General features: G+C 36.3%; 1 protein-coding gene across 7 annotated transcripts in view; it reads left to right on the top strand.

Annotated features, from left to right (window-relative positions):
* Positions 1 to 5,784: 5,784 nt before the first annotated feature.
* Positions 5,785 to 17,262, top strand: part of diaph2 (diaphanous-related formin 2) — a 444,655-nt gene continuing 433,177 nt past the window's right edge. For 3 of the 7 annotated variants that reach the window (XM_084132527.1, XM_084132524.1, XM_084132530.1), the window contains exons 1-2: positions 5,789 to 5,846; positions 6,427 to 6,751. In XM_084132527.1, the coding sequence (XP_083988653.1) occupies positions 6,665 to 6,751 (87 nt within the window). In that variant the 5' untranslated portion in view covers positions 5,789 to 5,846; positions 6,427 to 6,664. Of the gene's footprint in view, positions 5,868 to 6,426; positions 6,752 to 17,262 lie in introns of all 7 variants that reach the window. The other 4 variants (XM_084132528.1, XM_084132529.1, XM_084132525.1 and 1 more) reach the window with 4 other exon arrangements.

Below are 17,262 nucleotides of genomic sequence, written 5' to 3'. Positions count from 1 at the left end.
ACTCTCTGTGGTCACAAAAAATCCCAGATTTGCCCAGTGGCCTCTGTCCATCATGGCCTCCTAATCATCATATATACTAATTGGCTTCATCACTCTGTCTCCTCTCCACCAATAAGGTGGTGTGTGGTGGGTGTTCTGGAGCAATATGGCTGCCGTCGCATCATCCAGGTGGATGCTGCACATTGGTGGTGGTTGAGGAGATTCTCCCTTCCATGTAAAGTGCTTTGAGTGCAGAGAAATGCGCTATATAAATGTAATGACTTAAGTTGGCTTGAGAGAGCTACTTCAAACTACTAAATTTACTTCATTTGAACTTATAAACTCTAAACTCATACACTTATAAACTCATGAATTCATACACTTATGAACTCTTAAACTCATATATTAATAAATTCTACTATATATAAGCCATTGAGACTCTTTTAAACTAATAATATCTATCTATCTATCTATCTATCTATCTATCTATCTATCTATCTATCTATCTATCTATCTATCTATCTAAACTTTAATCACTTTAAACTTCAAACTACTTTAAACTTCTTAAGTTTAAAGCTTCCAGCTCCCAAGCAACTCCATAGCAACCAAACTTGAGTACCCTAGCAACTGTTTTGCAAGACCTATATCTCTGTATCAGAACATCGTATAGAGATGAGGTTTGGCTCTTTTGACTCATGCTAGCAAACAGCACTTCCAACATGCTACACATGCAACCGCTTAGCAATACCATAGTAACCACCCAGAAAACCCTAGCAACCACCCAGAACACCCTAGCAACCACCCAAAATGCCATAACAACCACCTAGCAACACCCTAGCAACCACCCAAAATACCTTAGCAACCACCAAGCAACACCATAGCAACCACTCAGAACACCCTAGCAACCGCCTAGCAACCACCCAGAATACCCTAGCAACCACCTAGCAACAGCATAGCAACCACCCAGAACACCCTATCAACCGCCTAGCAACCACTCAGAATACCCTAGCAACCACCTAGCAACACCATAGCAACCAACCAGAACACCCTAGCAACCACCCAGAATACCCTAGCAAACGCCTAGCAACAGCATAGCAACCACCCAGAACACCCTAGCAACCGCCTAGCAACACCCTAGCAACCACTCCGAATATGCTAGCAACACCATAGTAACCACCCAGAAAACCCTAGCAACCGCCTAGCAACCACCCAGAACACCCTAGCAACCACCCAAAATACCATAGCAACTGCCTAGCAACCGCTTAGTAACACCATAGCAACCACCCAGAACACCCCAGCAACCGCCTAGCAACACCATAGCAACCACCCAGAACACCCCAGTAACCACCTAGCAACCACCCAGAATACCCTAGCAACCACCTAGCAACCACCTAGAAACCACCCAGAACACCTTAGCAACCCACTAGAAACATCCCAGCAACTTTTTAACTTTAAACTATAAACTTTAAACTACTTTAAACTTTAAACTACTTTAAACTTCAAACTACATTAAACTTTAAACTAATTTAAACTTCAAACTACTTTAAACTCCAAACTACTTTAAACTTTCTGGTCCGGCTTTCTCAAGCCAACTTAAAGTTTGTCTCGACAAACTTTTTAATCTAGATATTATTATTATTAGACGGAATAAGATGCTTAAAATAAGCTCTCTTGATTACTTTATGTCTCTTTTATTAATTAATCAGGGGCTGGAGCCAACACTGGAGCGGACTCAGGGCTGGAGCCAACACTAGAGGGGACTCAGGGCTGGAGCCAACACTAGAGCGGACTCAGGACCGGAGCCGACACTGGAGTAGACTCAGGGGCTGGAGCCGACACTAGAGTGGACTCGGACAATTAACAAACTATAAAAGCAAGAGACCAGGAAAACTGAACAAAACAGAACAAACACGTGACAATGCACACAAAAAAGGCTGCATTTATTTGATTAAAAGTACGGTAATATTTGTACAATATAGTGACTGTTTTATATTTTAATATATATAAAAAAAAAAAAAAAAATTTATTCCTGTAATGGCAAAGCTGAATTTTCAACAGCCATTTTCAATTTCAATTTTCTTCATCATCAATATGCTGATTTGGTGTTCAAGAAACATTTCTTATTATTATCAGTGTTGAAAACAGTTGTGCTGCTTAATTTTTTTGTGTAATCCATTTTTCAGGATTCTTTGATGAATAGAAAGTTCACTACAAGTATGAGTAGTCTTTTCCTATCTTACCCAGTATGACCACACTGGTGATCAACATGGTAAACAGCTCACCACATTTGTGGCGCTTAATGAACAAATGCCCAAATAGTAACACTCCCAAACCTTTGTCAAATCCACACCTCTTTTTTCAAACACAAAGCTAATTCCTAAGGCTCAGGATGTGTTGTTTCAGCAGTTATGGATAGTACTTTCAACAACTGAAGTGACAAGTCATTTATGAAAGAGCACCTAACTTCTCTTAACTCAGTGTATTGAGATACCTCCAGTCTCTCCATGCTCAGAAAGTGGGCTCTTCTCAGAGTGAAGGGTTAAGTGTTTCTGAGGCATCTCCTCGGAAAGGTGAAACACTAAAAAGTTTGCAATGTCTGCTCACCGCAAATGTTGCAAGAGGTTCAGGTTCTTCCAGAGCGTTGGCCATTTGAGTAAGTGGTTCTTTTATGAAGTGTGATAGAAAGGCAATAAATAATGTAGCACATATTTCTTTCTATCTCCCAGATCTAAACGTTAAGCTTACAACAAGGCCTGAAGCAGCTGAACATGTCTATAACCCAGAGGTGAACACCAGTGGACGACTGGAAGTTTCTAGCACTCTGTAAGTTGTGTGCTTGTATATTTCTGGACCGATCAAACTATTGACCCTTTTCACATTTCATGGATTCTCAGAAGCAGAAGTCGTCATAGTTGGGTAAACTTCTATAATGGTGAACGGGAAATGACAGCAAATACATTTTTTTTTTGTATTTGCATTTGCTCTAAAAGCACAAGAAAAATAAATCTGTGATAGCATTTCCACAGAGGGAAAAATATAGAGAGATTGATTACAGCAGTCAGAAGAGAGAATATATCAAATTTGCCATCACTCCCTCAGCCGTGTAAGATGGTGCGTACACCATCTTAAAAAATTAAAAACTTTATTTGCGATGTTGATAACTGTGGAAACGCAGTCTGTGAAAAGGGTGTATTGTGTAAATTCATTTCCTCATTTGGACTAAGAAGTTAGGAATTATATTTTAAGAAATGCCAAAATGTTTTGTGTTCTAGTACTTTCAAGGATGAAATAATGTGAGGAACTGGTCCAGAGCAACAAAATTCCATCACACTACAGAAGGTTATCTCCACTTTTCAGTAATCAGAGTAGACTTTCCTATGATTATAAGTCACGAGTCAGGCTTCTGTTCATCTTTTGTAAATGGATGTCATTTACAATTCATTGTCTTGCCCTGTGACACTAGGAATAACTCGACAGGGCCTAGTGAACAGGAATAAACACTGAAAGCGACAGTCTCAAATGGGCAGAACTGAGTTAAATGGCAGGAGTGAACCATGGGAAATCACTGTGCATAATGGAAAAGTGGCTGTGGTATCTAATTATAGACCTGGCATGAGAATGCTGCATTTATAAACCACTCATGTGAACAAATAGAGCAGAATATATCTCTTTACACTACAGTATATCTTTAACACAAATTGATTACATCGTTTTATACAGTAAATCCTCTATATAATGTAGAAATCTCTTTTGGTGGATGTTTGTCCTATTTTATTTTATTTTATGTATATAAATATATATATATATATATATATATATATATATTTTTTTTTTTTTTTTTTTTTTTAGAAAAAAAACACAGGAAGTAGCATGGTGTTGACTGGTGGCGCAGGTGATAACCAGACTGTCAAGTTTATGCCTTTGTGGTTACACCCTGCAACCGCACTATGAAATTCTGAGAGAGAAAAAAGTTGACAAAGATAACAGTTAAAACTGAAAGATAAATTAAAACCAACAAGCAACAAATAAAATGATTATTCAAACAAATGAATAAAAAAAACAAAATATATCATGTCTACAATCACTGATATGTAACAGCATATCATTAGCTGAACAAGCACATTTATAATGTAGGCTATTTGAATGTATACTCTTTTAATGGTTCTGACCTTATCATTTATTGTCCATTATGTACCTAATGCAAGGCCCAGAGTATTTGAAAGGCAGTTAAAGTGGCGTTTCCCGTCTGGGAGATCAAAGATAAAGTGAGTGGCTGAAATAAAAGCACACCCTTCAGTTCTTCCCATACTGTGAGCTGTGATGGGGCGGGCACACAATGTGTGAAGCTTATGCTCCCTGCTGTTGCGCTAGACCTCCCAAATTCTCATTGCTTCATTACACTCTTTTTGTGACCAAATAAACATTAAGTACTATTTGTATTTTATTCCCTTTTAGTGCTATTCAACTACTTTTCAGATGAGAGCTAAAGTGATTTTGACACATATCTCGACTGTGACTTTTATGTTTGCCCTCTTATTATTGCATTATGTGTCATTTATATATTCTCTGCATTCACACCAGAGGTCAGCAGCTGTGAAAACAACTGAATATAAGTCTTACTTGTGACACAACACCATGCTGTAAACTTGTGTGTTGTGTGAGAACGAGAGGAGAGAGATAGAGAGAGAGAGAGATGGGCACCATCATTTTGGACATTGTGACTAATGTTATTGTTTCTAAGTTCTGTGTTGGAACTAGACATGGATGTTCAAATATGTTTTATATAAAGTAAATGTGAATTATTATTGATGGTAAATTAATGCTTTTGCAAATATACATGTACTGTAGTTACATAAGCAGTAATTTAACTGAAGTTGATAAGCACTTGGAATTACACAAGATGCACTTCTGTGATTGGTCTATTACAGTTCTCATGTCCTGAGATGGTGGGCATGTTACTGTGTGTGGTTATTTTGTTGTTGGGATGTTAGGTGTGCAACATACTATAGTGCAACGACATTTTTAAAGTGGTAGTTCACCCAAAAATGAAAATTCTGTCATCATTTCCTCACCATCAAGTTGTTCCAAACCTGTATGAGTTTATTTCTTCTGTTGAACACAAAAGAAGATATTTTGAAGAATGTGGGTAACCAAACAGATGACCTTTGACTTCCATGGTATTTATTTTCCTACTTTACAAGTTAATGGCTACCGTCGACTGGTTACCCACATTCTTCAAAATAGCTTCTTTTGTGTTCAGCAGAAAAAATAAATAAATAAAAAATGCAGATTTGGAACAACTTGAGAGTGAGTAAATGATGACAAAATGTTCATTTTGGGGTGAACTATCCCTTTAAGGAATATCTTCAGTGTCATTTCGTGTTTCATTTGATTTAATAGTTTTATTTTGGTGAAAATTAGAGAATATTTCACAGACATACATTTTACATATATTGTGCAACAAAAGAAAAACAACAACAAAGGTATTAAGTACATGAAAAAGATATGTGAATCTCATATGAATCATGTGAAACAACATCATATGAATATCATGCATTAATTAAATGCATTACACAGTTGTATAGAGACTAAATGAGATTAATTGCAAAGATTATTCAAAATTAATTATTTTTTCAAAAGAATAATTGCTTTTCACAAATACACTGATTTGCACTGCTATGCAAACAATATTAACCACTGACTGAGGCCAATCCATATACACGGCAGTCAGTTGTAGTAGAGAAAATCCAGATCCAATTGCCCAATCAGAGCTGGTATCTTTCTACCACGTGATCATTTGTGAGCAGTTGGGAAGCGTCGATAGGCGGGGACAATAGTGGGCCTGGCTCGTGCGTTTGGTTGTGTAGGTAAGCCTGGGGTGAGATTTTGTGAGTTTTATTTATCATTGTGTGGCTATTTTGCTGTTTAATACTAATTCGCTATGTTAATATAAGCAGACTTGGCGTTTAGAGCCCATGTCTTTATTGTACACTTTTTCTTTAAGCCTCATAGCGCTGGAATAACAGTTTCCTGTGTGAAAGTAACCGCCTGGATAGCAGCGGTCATTTCTCCTTTGAATAAAATCAGTTGTGTTCATTTTATAAAATATCATGTCATGTTGCATACAAATCCCAGACCTCCTTTATTTTTTTTTTACGAGACGCTGAAATATATTTATATTGTAATGGGCATACTATATAATTCCTTGAATGTGAAATTACGTACATTTATTAAACGCATTGTTAAAATGTCAATAGTGTCTCGTCAGATGACTGTTTTAATGGTACATTGATGTATTAAAGTCGACAAAAGTTCACAAGCTGTGAACTGACAGCGTTTATACAGCTCTGTATTTCTTATTGCAGTTATTCCATGTGCTTTTATGCATTTTTTAGTATAAAACAACTCCGAAATGTAATTTATAACATGTTAATTGGTTTTTGACAGACTCTGAGGAGCTGATTTGGACTGGATATCATCTCACATTCTTTTTGGGACAACTTCATACACAGATGTTATAATCCAGCGGATAGGTGCTTGGAATAGTTCTGGATCCAACTCATATTTTTGTGTTTTTCCTCATGGATGGCATGGCTTTTGAAGAAACGTGATTTTTCATAAGTGTTTGCAAACTTGTGGGACGAACTAAGCGAAGTTACTTTTCAAGTGAAGTTTCATTCCAAAGATGGATCAGCAGGCAGCTGGAGGGGAAGACCCCAATAAACCCTCCAAAAAGAAATCCAATGAGGATGAGAGCAAAAACAAAAAACTGGTATGTATTATGGCTTCAGAATCCAGTTTGTTGTTGTTATTTCTTAGTTTTGTCACACAAAGTGTATGAGATTTTTTCTTTAGAGAGGTCATTCCACAACATGGATGCCACCATCAGGTTTTTCCCCCCATTTTTTTATCAGGTTTTCTCATACTAAAATGGACAAGAAGGTACATGTAAATAAAAACAAAGTTTCTGTATTTTTGCTGATGTTATACGAGAATTGCCTATAACAACACCATAGAAGTTGGAGTCAGCTTGTTATTGTTAAAGCTATTGTTTACACATGTTCATGATGGACACAAAATGTACCCTTTTTGTGCAATGACCCAGTCACAGTTTTTTTCAAACATTATTTGGCTTTTCTACGTCTAGTATCCATCCAGACAGCTGTAGCAGTGAAGGATTTCATCATTTTTGTTGTATCTGTCAACAAAGTTTCTCTCAAACTTGTAGCATGTTTTCACTGCAAAGATTTTACAGGCTCAGTCAGCACTCTCCGGTCTCAGTCAGCTGTTGAACCTATCAGTGTATTACTTCACAGGACTCGTGATAATGTGCTGTCAAAACACTCTGCGCGTGTCAGTGGGGTCTAAAGTAGTGTTTGGGATAGCTGTGCACCTTCATGGATTGCTAGCTACATTTATCATGAAGCCTTAGTAGTGAAACTGGAACTGTTTGTTTCAGTTCATGCTGACTGCCTTTTTGAAAGTTTTATAACGTGGACAAAGTTTGCTGACTTACTGACCTCAGGGTAAAGAAAGGCCATGCGATACATAATGAAGTTATTTGTATGTTGTGAATGTGTACTGTTACTTTTCTAGTATCAGGCTTATCATTGCCATCATGTGATTTAAAAAAAAAACGAACAGCTATAACTCAAGGTGTCAGTAGTAACGGAACAGTGTGGTGTTGGTTAGTAAAGTGTGTTAACTTAGGTATTTAGGTAACTGTTTGATTCAGAGCCAAGTATTTTAGTATTACCGTATGTCATACCTGTGTGGAAGTAGAACTTATTACGTCATCGCTCTTGTACAGCCTTCTCCTATTTCATATGGCTCTTTTAATGACCTGGGATTCATTTGCTTTGACTTCTAATTCTAAATATGTAATGCTGCCTACCGGATGTAGGACAGTCTATTTCAAGTTGCCTCCTCATGAATGTATTAATTACTTTACAAGACTGCCTCACTTCCCAAAAGTTGTGGCCTTGACTGTAGACTTCACAAAGCAGTCTGAGGATCATTTAGTCATCTTGTAAGGCCTCGGACAGAGCTTATTATTGTCACAGTAGGGTTTCAGATCAAGCGAGGTGAATGAGTGTCTAAGTCTGTGTAATCCGCATACGCATTGCAACTTTGCTTAACAGTTTGTGTCTGGTCAAATGAGCGTGTCCTGTACCAGCTTCATAATGACAGCACTTTTTTGGGAGCTGCAGGAATCCATCCCTTTATGAGCCTCATTTAATTTGTGGAATGTAAACCTTTGGGAGTCAGATGGAGACATTCTAATGTCTAATGCCAGTGTGTAGTTGAACAGTGTGCTGAAAGTAGTGTGGTAGGGGTATTACCACAAACTTTTATTTTTGTGTCCCAGGTTCAAATTCTGAGGCATATGGGTGTGTTGTAATACTCGTTTATGATTAGTTAGTTTATATCCTCTTATTCCCAGGGAACGGCTAGGAAGCCTCCATGAGTGGAGCGGGTGTGGCTTGTGAAGTTGAAAACATTTTGGGTGCGTCTTAATCAGAAAGATATCTGTGCTGTTGTTGTTCATAAATACCAGTAGTGATGTTGTACATTGAGGATGTTGCCATTAGGGCTGAATGATTTTGGAAAATAATCTAATTGCAATGTATAGGCCTAATTAATTTTTTTCAACCAATATTGTGATTTAATATGCAATTATTTTATTAAGCTCTTTATCGTCTGTATTATTCAACAAAGACAAACAATAAATCATTGTATAGTATGACCAACACAATATTAGATAGATTAAACGTAAGATGTTCTTTCCTGTAGGCCAGGCCTAGGCTATATGTCAGCGTAGCATGCCAAGTTAAAGGGCACCTATTATGCAAAATTCACTTTTACATGGTGTTTGAACATAGATGTGTGTTGGCAGTGTGTGTACACAACCACCCTATAATGATAAAAATCTACCCAGTGCTTTTAAAAAAAAATCCCCATAAATAATTAGCACCGTCTCAGAACAACCCTTTCTCAGATTCGGGGCAATGTGACGTACTTTTGCACAGGACCCGCCCACAACTGTTGACTGACACTGCAGTTTAAGCAAATCGTATTGGCGTAGACCCGCCCTGAGTGAACTGGACACAGTCTGCCATTGTTTCAACTTGGGAGCAGCTGTAGACAAGAATGTCTCCTAAGCGATTGAGGTGTTTTGTTATAAGATTATTGTTATAAGAATGAACATAGCAGTCTTCATTTACTCTTGTTGATACTCGAGGATGGATCTGTACCAACTGTTTGTGATCCAGCTTACAGTCTTCGGAGCGATAGGCCTAACGTTACTGATCACGGCAGAAATGAAAGTGAGAGCGCACGCTTTATTGCAGTTCATCCGAGTCGTTTTATGGATATAAAGTTTACCAGTTTATTAAGCACTCCCTGAAAAGCTGTGTATATATTTGTTTACTGTTAGTTGCAACGAGTGTTTCTGTTTAATTTGCTGTGTATGTTAATGATAATGAAAGGGAGAGAGAGTTTATGGATAAGATGCGCACTTCTTATACAGTGTTTATTCAGCTCTTGCTGTGATTTTCTGGAGTAAAAATGACACTTTATCTTTTGTGTGTTGTATAATAAACTTCATTAAACTCATCAGTCATTTTTTGGCCATCATTCAGACGGGGTCCGCGTCCGCTACTACAGGCTTGTACTAATAGTGGATAAAAGCAAGATGAAAAATAAGTTATAACTGTAATTAAACTAAACTATACCTGTTCTATCTCAATACAGCATATATTCTCTGGCTCTGTGGTCATTATTGTCCGACTCCGGGTCGAAATGAACACTGAGAGTTTCTGTTTTGATATTATCATTCCGTGAGATGAGATTGTCCTGACTGAACGGGAGCTCGTAAGGCTCCGCCCTCTGTGCCGGCAGCAGCAGTTCATTTGCATTTAAAGGGATACACATTAAAATTTGTATGTATGTATATATATATATATATATTAGGGCTGCACGATATTGAAGAAAACTCATTAAATAATGCGATATGATACGATAATGCTTAAAGTGTGTAAAATAAACTTAAATTATCTTTAAAATATAAGCTATTTAAAATTATATAACCTACATACGTGTTTCACATTCTTTTTGTGACAAGAAAACATCCCTACAACTTCTGAAAGTGAACAGCAGTGTTTTACTGTAGCATAAGAATTGTTATTTTAACATCAGTGTAGACCATGGCGTTTAGGGTTTCAGGTAGGCCTACATTAGGTTTATTTAACAACAGAAACTGAATAATCAAAATGTAAAAATAAACACTGCTTAGTTTTCACTAGGGGTGGGCGATATGACCTAAAATTAATATCACGGTATTTTTCATCTTTTGAACGGTGACGGTATAATATCACGGTATAACTTTTTTTTTTCACCAATAAAGAAATTTTCATTGATTTACTCCTTGATATTTATTCCTTTATAAGCAGTTATATATTACTGTATTCTAAATATAATTAGCCTATGTTTTATCCACAACTTTAAATGCTTTAATTTAGGCTATTTTGTAACAGCGCCACAGTTTAGCGCACCACGTAGAACACTCGGGAACCGCACCTGTGGCTGGCTGCACTGCTGCTTCGTGCTCAGTAAGGAATATAGGTAGTAATCTCTATGTGTCTGTCTGTCCGTTTGCATTTTGATTATTTCGAGAACCGTTCATCCAATCGACTTCACAAGGGAGTGCAGTGTCGCATTTGGTGCAATATAGACAGACACGCGAGACGCGACACGTTCAGAATTAATAGTAAACTACAGAACAGCGCGAGCGGGAAGCGGCGCACCTCACGCGAGCAGGGCGGCTATATTCTCCGAGAACGGACACTGCACTAGTGATATAAAACGCACACAGTCTGTTAATTAAGCAATACTTTTAAGGTAGTCTAATATTTTTCTGACTAACAAATTACTGACACAGTAAAGGGTAGATTTAAATAAAGAAAAACGAAATTTAAATAAAGAAAAACGAAATTTAAATAAAGAAAAAAACGAAATTTAAATACAGAAAAAATGAAATTTAAATAAAGAAAAACGAAATTTAAATAAAGAAAAACGAAATTTAAATAGGCCTAAAGAAAAACTAAATTTAAATAAAGAAAAAACGAAATTTAAATAAAGAAACGAAATTTAAATAAAGAAAAAAACGAAATTTAAATACAGAAAAAATGAAATTTAAATAAAGAAAAACGGAATTTAAATAAAGAAAAACGAAATTTAAATAAAGAAAAAACAAAATTTAAATAAAGAAAAACGAAATTTAAATAAAGAAAAAACGAAATTAAGTTTGCCTAAATTAAAAACGAGATTAATTTAGATTGATAATAACGGGTAAAAAGTCTAATACATTTTGTTTATTCTATTTTCCACAATGTCAAAGCAACAGCAGCAATACAAGCTCAGGCATGCACTTCGGTTCATACAAACTCCACTGTTCTGCGCTCTAGCCAGAGAACACTCTTGTTGCAGGAACACTCAGGCGTCGGTTCTATTTCTAGCATGCACGCGTTTTCCGCGTGGCTCGAGCCGCGCCTGAGACGCCTGTCTCACGCAGGCAGTGTGCAAACTCCAACCTTTTAACATGGGAGCCGAAATAAAAACAGACACCCAACGCAGCTGAGACTCTCACGCCAGCAGCCAGTGTGTCGCCGGCCTTATTCAAGCGCGAATGAGAACCGTTTCGCGGGGGATCCCAGGTGTCAATAAAACAAAAACAAAAACGTTTTTTCGTTGTTGTTTTATAAATGCTCTGACAATTGTTTAATAAATGTTCAATCAAAATGCAAAACATCGCGTCTTTTTTTATTTTTATTTTTTATTTTTATTTTTTTTAGTCGACTAAATCGTTGTGCAGGACAGGACTTTGGTCGACTAAGCATTTCTTTGGTTGACTACAGCCCTAATGTAAATGCAGCCGTTCAAGGAACATAATTGATTTATTACGGTATGACGGTATTAGAAAATCCATGTCGTGGCGCAATGTCACACCGGTGATGACTATGACACCGGTGTACCGCCCACCCCTAGTTTTCACTGTATAAATTAAATATATACTGATTCTTATTAAAGCTACAAAAGTTATTCAGCCAAGAGCAGTGAGTGATTTTCTCTTTGTCTTTAGTTCATGACACCAGTTATTGCAAGCTGTTGCAATATACATTTGCGATATTTCGATAATTTCGATATATTGTGCAGCCCTAATATATATCTTACTGAGTCGTGACCCTAAACTCTTAAATGGTAGTGTTGTAAATATTTATTATGTAGATCTCTACAAGAACTAAATTGTTGCAACGTTGCTGAGAATTTGCTATTTGCGGAAAATAATAAATGAGAAACAATAATCGCTGTACTAGTGGATGTTGAGGCTTCCACACAATCACACATGACCCAGCCAGAGTCAGGCCCATTTTGAGTCAGGCCTTAACACTGATGTCACTCTCTCTTACACCAGTGATCTCACTATTGCACATCCTGTTGCTGTTTTGGTGCCAGGCATGTTCTCTGTTGCCTAACTTTTCTGCGCACATAAGACGTCCAGAACTTCTGCTATTATGCAATACAGCTTTCTGCAAAATTAAGGAACTCATGCACCTAAAGAGTGGTGAAGTTTGAATCCAGTCTTTTTAGCTTTCTCTCTGCAACAAGTTTGTCTCTATAGCACCCATTATGGTAAATGGCAGGTAATAAATTTGTTTGTCAGTAGATGTATAACAGTAATGGCATATTTGGTTGCGAATGGAATGGTAAAAGATGTTCTAGGTCTAATGAAGTAATCAATTTAAACTATTTGCAAATAATATTTTATTTTAAAATGTACTCACATTCACTCTTATTAATTTGTATATTATATTGTTTATTCGTCTAATATACCGAAAAAGCAAACGTTTTTTGTCTCGTCACATTCAGTTATGAATTACATGAATCACGATAGCATGTTTGCAATTCAAAACTGTGAAGATTCATAAAAGGTGGTTTGCATCATAGGCTATTCCTGTCGGTCGCTGAACAGTAAGACCCGCCTTCTTCGATTTGATTGGCCATCTCGATCATTTTGACATTGACGAGCGCATTTATACCCCTGAGGCAGAGCAGCCTATTTTTTTTTTATCAGCCTTTAATTTTATACTTTTAAAACTTTTTTGTCATCCTAACAACAAACAGCTCTACTCATTCTACACTAAAATGATAAGATGAGAAAATATGAATTCTATTATGTTTTAAAAAAATATTATTCATACCTCAGGCAAAATCATTGGCTCTGAAAGTTAATATTCTAAAAAAGCATAATAGGGGCACTTTCAGAAAAATCTCAGATTCTTAAGAGTGCTGACACAGCATTGATCACAGATTTTCATGGGACTGATATGAAATGCATGGTCTAATGTTTGTGGTAAATTATTTTAAAAAAACAAAAAACAAGTTGTGTCTTGTTAAATTGGAGTTATGTACAAATATTTATGCACGGACCAAAAATCACACTTACAGTAACATGCAGCCACAAAGCAACTGAAAGCAATCATTCTTTGTCAGTGGGAGTTGGTGATTTGAGTGACAGCATTCGTTGGCCATAGAATGCAGACTTGTATAGAGCTGCACGATAACTGATAAATTGAGAGTCCCGGTAAAAAAAAAAAAAAAAAAGATATTCTCCCACAATTCTGAATAGACAACTAAACAAAATAACATGTAATCAACTAGAGGTTCTGACAAAATCTTATTTGCTGTACTCTATTTACAAAAATATTGAATTAATTATGAATTTAAAAAAAATTGTAATTGGTTTGAATGAACGATTCAATGACTCTCTTATAAAGACTTCACTTTTTTCCTTACTGGATGTATCAGTGTTTTTGAACAAATCTCTTGAATGATTGAATTAAAATATAAAAAAATGTTTTAACAGTCGCTTGTTTATTTGTTTATGTATTTAATAGGGACAATGAATTTGACATTGAATATGCATGGATATTCTTTTGAATGAGAGCCATCTCTGGTCTTATGATAAATCTGTCCTGAACTGCATTGCAATCATTTCCTAAAATGTTATGTCAAAGTCTGTAAACAGGACGTTAACACAGGCCAGAGACGGGACACGCCGAAGACAGACGTAAAGAGGAGAACAGAGACGTGCCGGCAGAGAAAATATAAAAAAATATAGAAAAATATTTTTAAAGCTGAAGTCAGACCATTCTGCCCTAAATCTTGAAATTATACATCTATCTAATTTAAATAAACAACAACTGATTATGCTACATGCATGTAGCATCTTTGTTTGGATTGTGAATGCAATGCAGTGGCAGCCCTAGAAAGAATGATACTGTCAGGTTGAAAAGACCCAAGAGTTTGTGGTGCTGTTTCATTCCTTTAGGCCACATGATGACAACTGCTCTCTCTGGGTCAGCGTCAACTCAAACACAGATTTGAATGTTCTGCTGTGATCGTAGCTTAGACATCCCTGAATCATTGTTGTTTAGGAATGAGATCGTGTGGATGTTTTTTAATCGTCATAAGTGGGAGTTTTATGTGGACCTGAGCTCAGATGCACAGGAGATCCTCTTCTTCATCTTCATTGGTTTATGGACATTCTTTAACAGTTCTGTCTAATAATTGAAAGGCAAATGCCTTATACTTTTTTCATGTACTGTCATTTCCAAGTTGTGTGAATTTGATGCAGACAGAAGGACAGTGCTGCCGTCAGTGGGGTGGGTGTGGTTTTCAACCGTCAACCGTCTCCATTGACTTTGCATTGCGAGAAGCTGCCTCCTTATTTGTGACTTATAACAAAAAACAAAACAATGTCTAAAAGCTGCTTTGTGACAAGGTGTACAGCAAACAAGCTGTGTGGGCGTGGCCTAAATGCGCTCTGTATGTATAAATATAGGCTTTATATCAGACATTGGCTGCACTGCTCTTTCTGTCAAAATAGAATGACAGTTTATGTAATTTTTTTAAACTGTCAATACATTTAAAGATTGTAAAAAGCTGTGACCAGTGAGGAAGCCAACCACCAATAACTTTAGGGAACGAGTCGACCTAGCGACCAACAGATCTTTGACCTTATTTTAAACGGGCTTAACCGTGGGGGTGGACACATTTTATGGAAAACGTATGTGTTGCCAATAGATTCCAGCATTGAATATGCATGTATATTCTTTTGAATGAGAGCCATCTCTGTTCTTATGATAAATCTGTCCTGAGCTGGATTAGAGAAGGTTATAACCCCTTGAGCATGCTAAGCATTATCACTCAGCGTTAGATTTCTGTAATGCACTGGGGCTAATCTTTACAGTTTGCCCCAGGATCAGACCCACAGGGAGAGAAAAGATGCAAGAGGAAGTTTTTATATATATTTTTTTTAACAGCATTTAGAGAGGGAATTACATCATGGAGCTTCTGTTGATGGCACAAATAAAGACAAACACAGTTTTCTTATGTGATGTAGACACACCAAAGTTTGTTATTTTGTTAGGCGGTTCTTTTTATGCACTCGACTTTCAGTGTGAAAGAACGCAGATTTTGCATTCATGGAATGAATTCCTCACTTGTCTTCTAACTGAGTCTTATGAAGTCATGGAAGTGGCATTCTAGCCAGCGCTTTTCCTCAAAAGGCATTCCGGAGTACAGACTGAATGGAAGTTTACCTCCATTAAATTCCATTGCAAATGAATGAAACTCTGAAAATAGAATATAAGCCTGGGTGCTGTTATGTAACATACCATAACGGAGCACAGATTAGTGCAGACGATTTGTACAGCATGTCCTCGTAGTCGTGCTGTAAGTGACGTACACTGTGTTTGTTGTGAAAGCCAGTGACCATGAAAACTTAGATTATCTACCTGTGTTTTAATAGAAAGGACAAAGGAAGAGGTGAATTGGACGGGAGGCGGTGTGGAGGCCTTGGCTGTTCATCATTATTTAAAACAGAGGTGTGAATGGGCAGATTAAATGTGTGAAACAGACTTTAATCATTCCTCAGAACTGCTGTTTTGTTCACACGAAGATGTGAAAAAATCAGTGGTGTGCTGCAGTTGGGTGGATTTGACCCTAAATACTCTCAGTATTAAAAATCAATGTAGGACAGTTTTGATCAGCCTGGATGTGTTGTAGAAGTACATGTTGTTCAAATAACCTTAGCTTTTTTCTCGTGAGAAAAAAACGTATCTGAGTCAGCTGTTGTTAGTTTTCCTAGAACAAATATAACAACTCTCTGTTGGGACTTTGAAGGTTTTTGGCCATTCTGTTCTCCCAGGACAAGTTAAAAATATTGACTGTAGAGTTTGTTTAGCTGTGACTTGTCAAGGTTTTTTAAATTCATCATTAATGATCATATAATGAATGACAAATATGTACAGCTCTAAACAAACAATATATCTTGGAACTTGGGCACTTTTATTCCCATGCTGTCAATCTGTTATGTCCATTTGAAGCACTGTTGTTACTGCTACTCTAATATTCTATTTCTATATAATTTATTTCATACAGATGTTCCTGTTGGGATATTTTGTATATTAGCATGCAAATAATGGTCATCTTAAATGTTGTCACATGCAGAAGCATAAGTCAGCTTACTGTAAGTGAGAAGTTCACTGAGGTGTATCTGCTTTTGTGGCTTATACAGATGAATGGTCTTGAGATACACAGGGGCACTGCGCAGTGTCAAACATAGACATTGTGGCTGGAACATCAGGTTAATATTATCAGCCACATAGAACAATACATTTTGGTTTTGTTTGTTTAGGTCTGATCCCTCTTGTGAAACTTAGCAGTGTACAAGCACATACAATGGGGTTCAAAAGTCTGAGACCATGCTTTTAAAGTCTGAGAATAATTAAAATGCATTTTGGAATGTCTTAGTATTTGGTTTATTTTTCTTAATTTAATTATTTTATTATTATAAATATATAATATATATATATATATATATATATATATATATATATATATATATATATATATATATATATATATATATATATATATATATATAATTTTTTTTTTTTTTTTTTTGAATTGGCTTTTATATTTTCAGTTTTAGTAATTTTAGGTGCTTTGCTGCTTTTGTCATTTTAAGATTATTATTATTATTATTTTTTTTTTTACTTTTTATTGCATTTTTAGTACTTAAACTTATTTTATTTCAGTTAGTCAAGTCAACATGTTTAATTTATTAAAAATAAATAAATGTATAAACTTACAGGTTTAAATTAGAATCCCAGAATTTTCAATGTGGTCTCACTTTTGAAATAAATGGTTTGAGTTTGT

Source organism: Abramis brama (assembly GCF_963993115.1).
Source record: "Abramis brama genome assembly, chromosome: 13".
NCBI classification, from domain to species: Eukaryota; Metazoa; Chordata; class Actinopteri; order Cypriniformes; family Leuciscidae; genus Abramis; species Abramis brama.
Note: the sequence above shows the minus strand (reverse complement) of the source record. Positions and strands in the feature narration are given on the sequence as shown.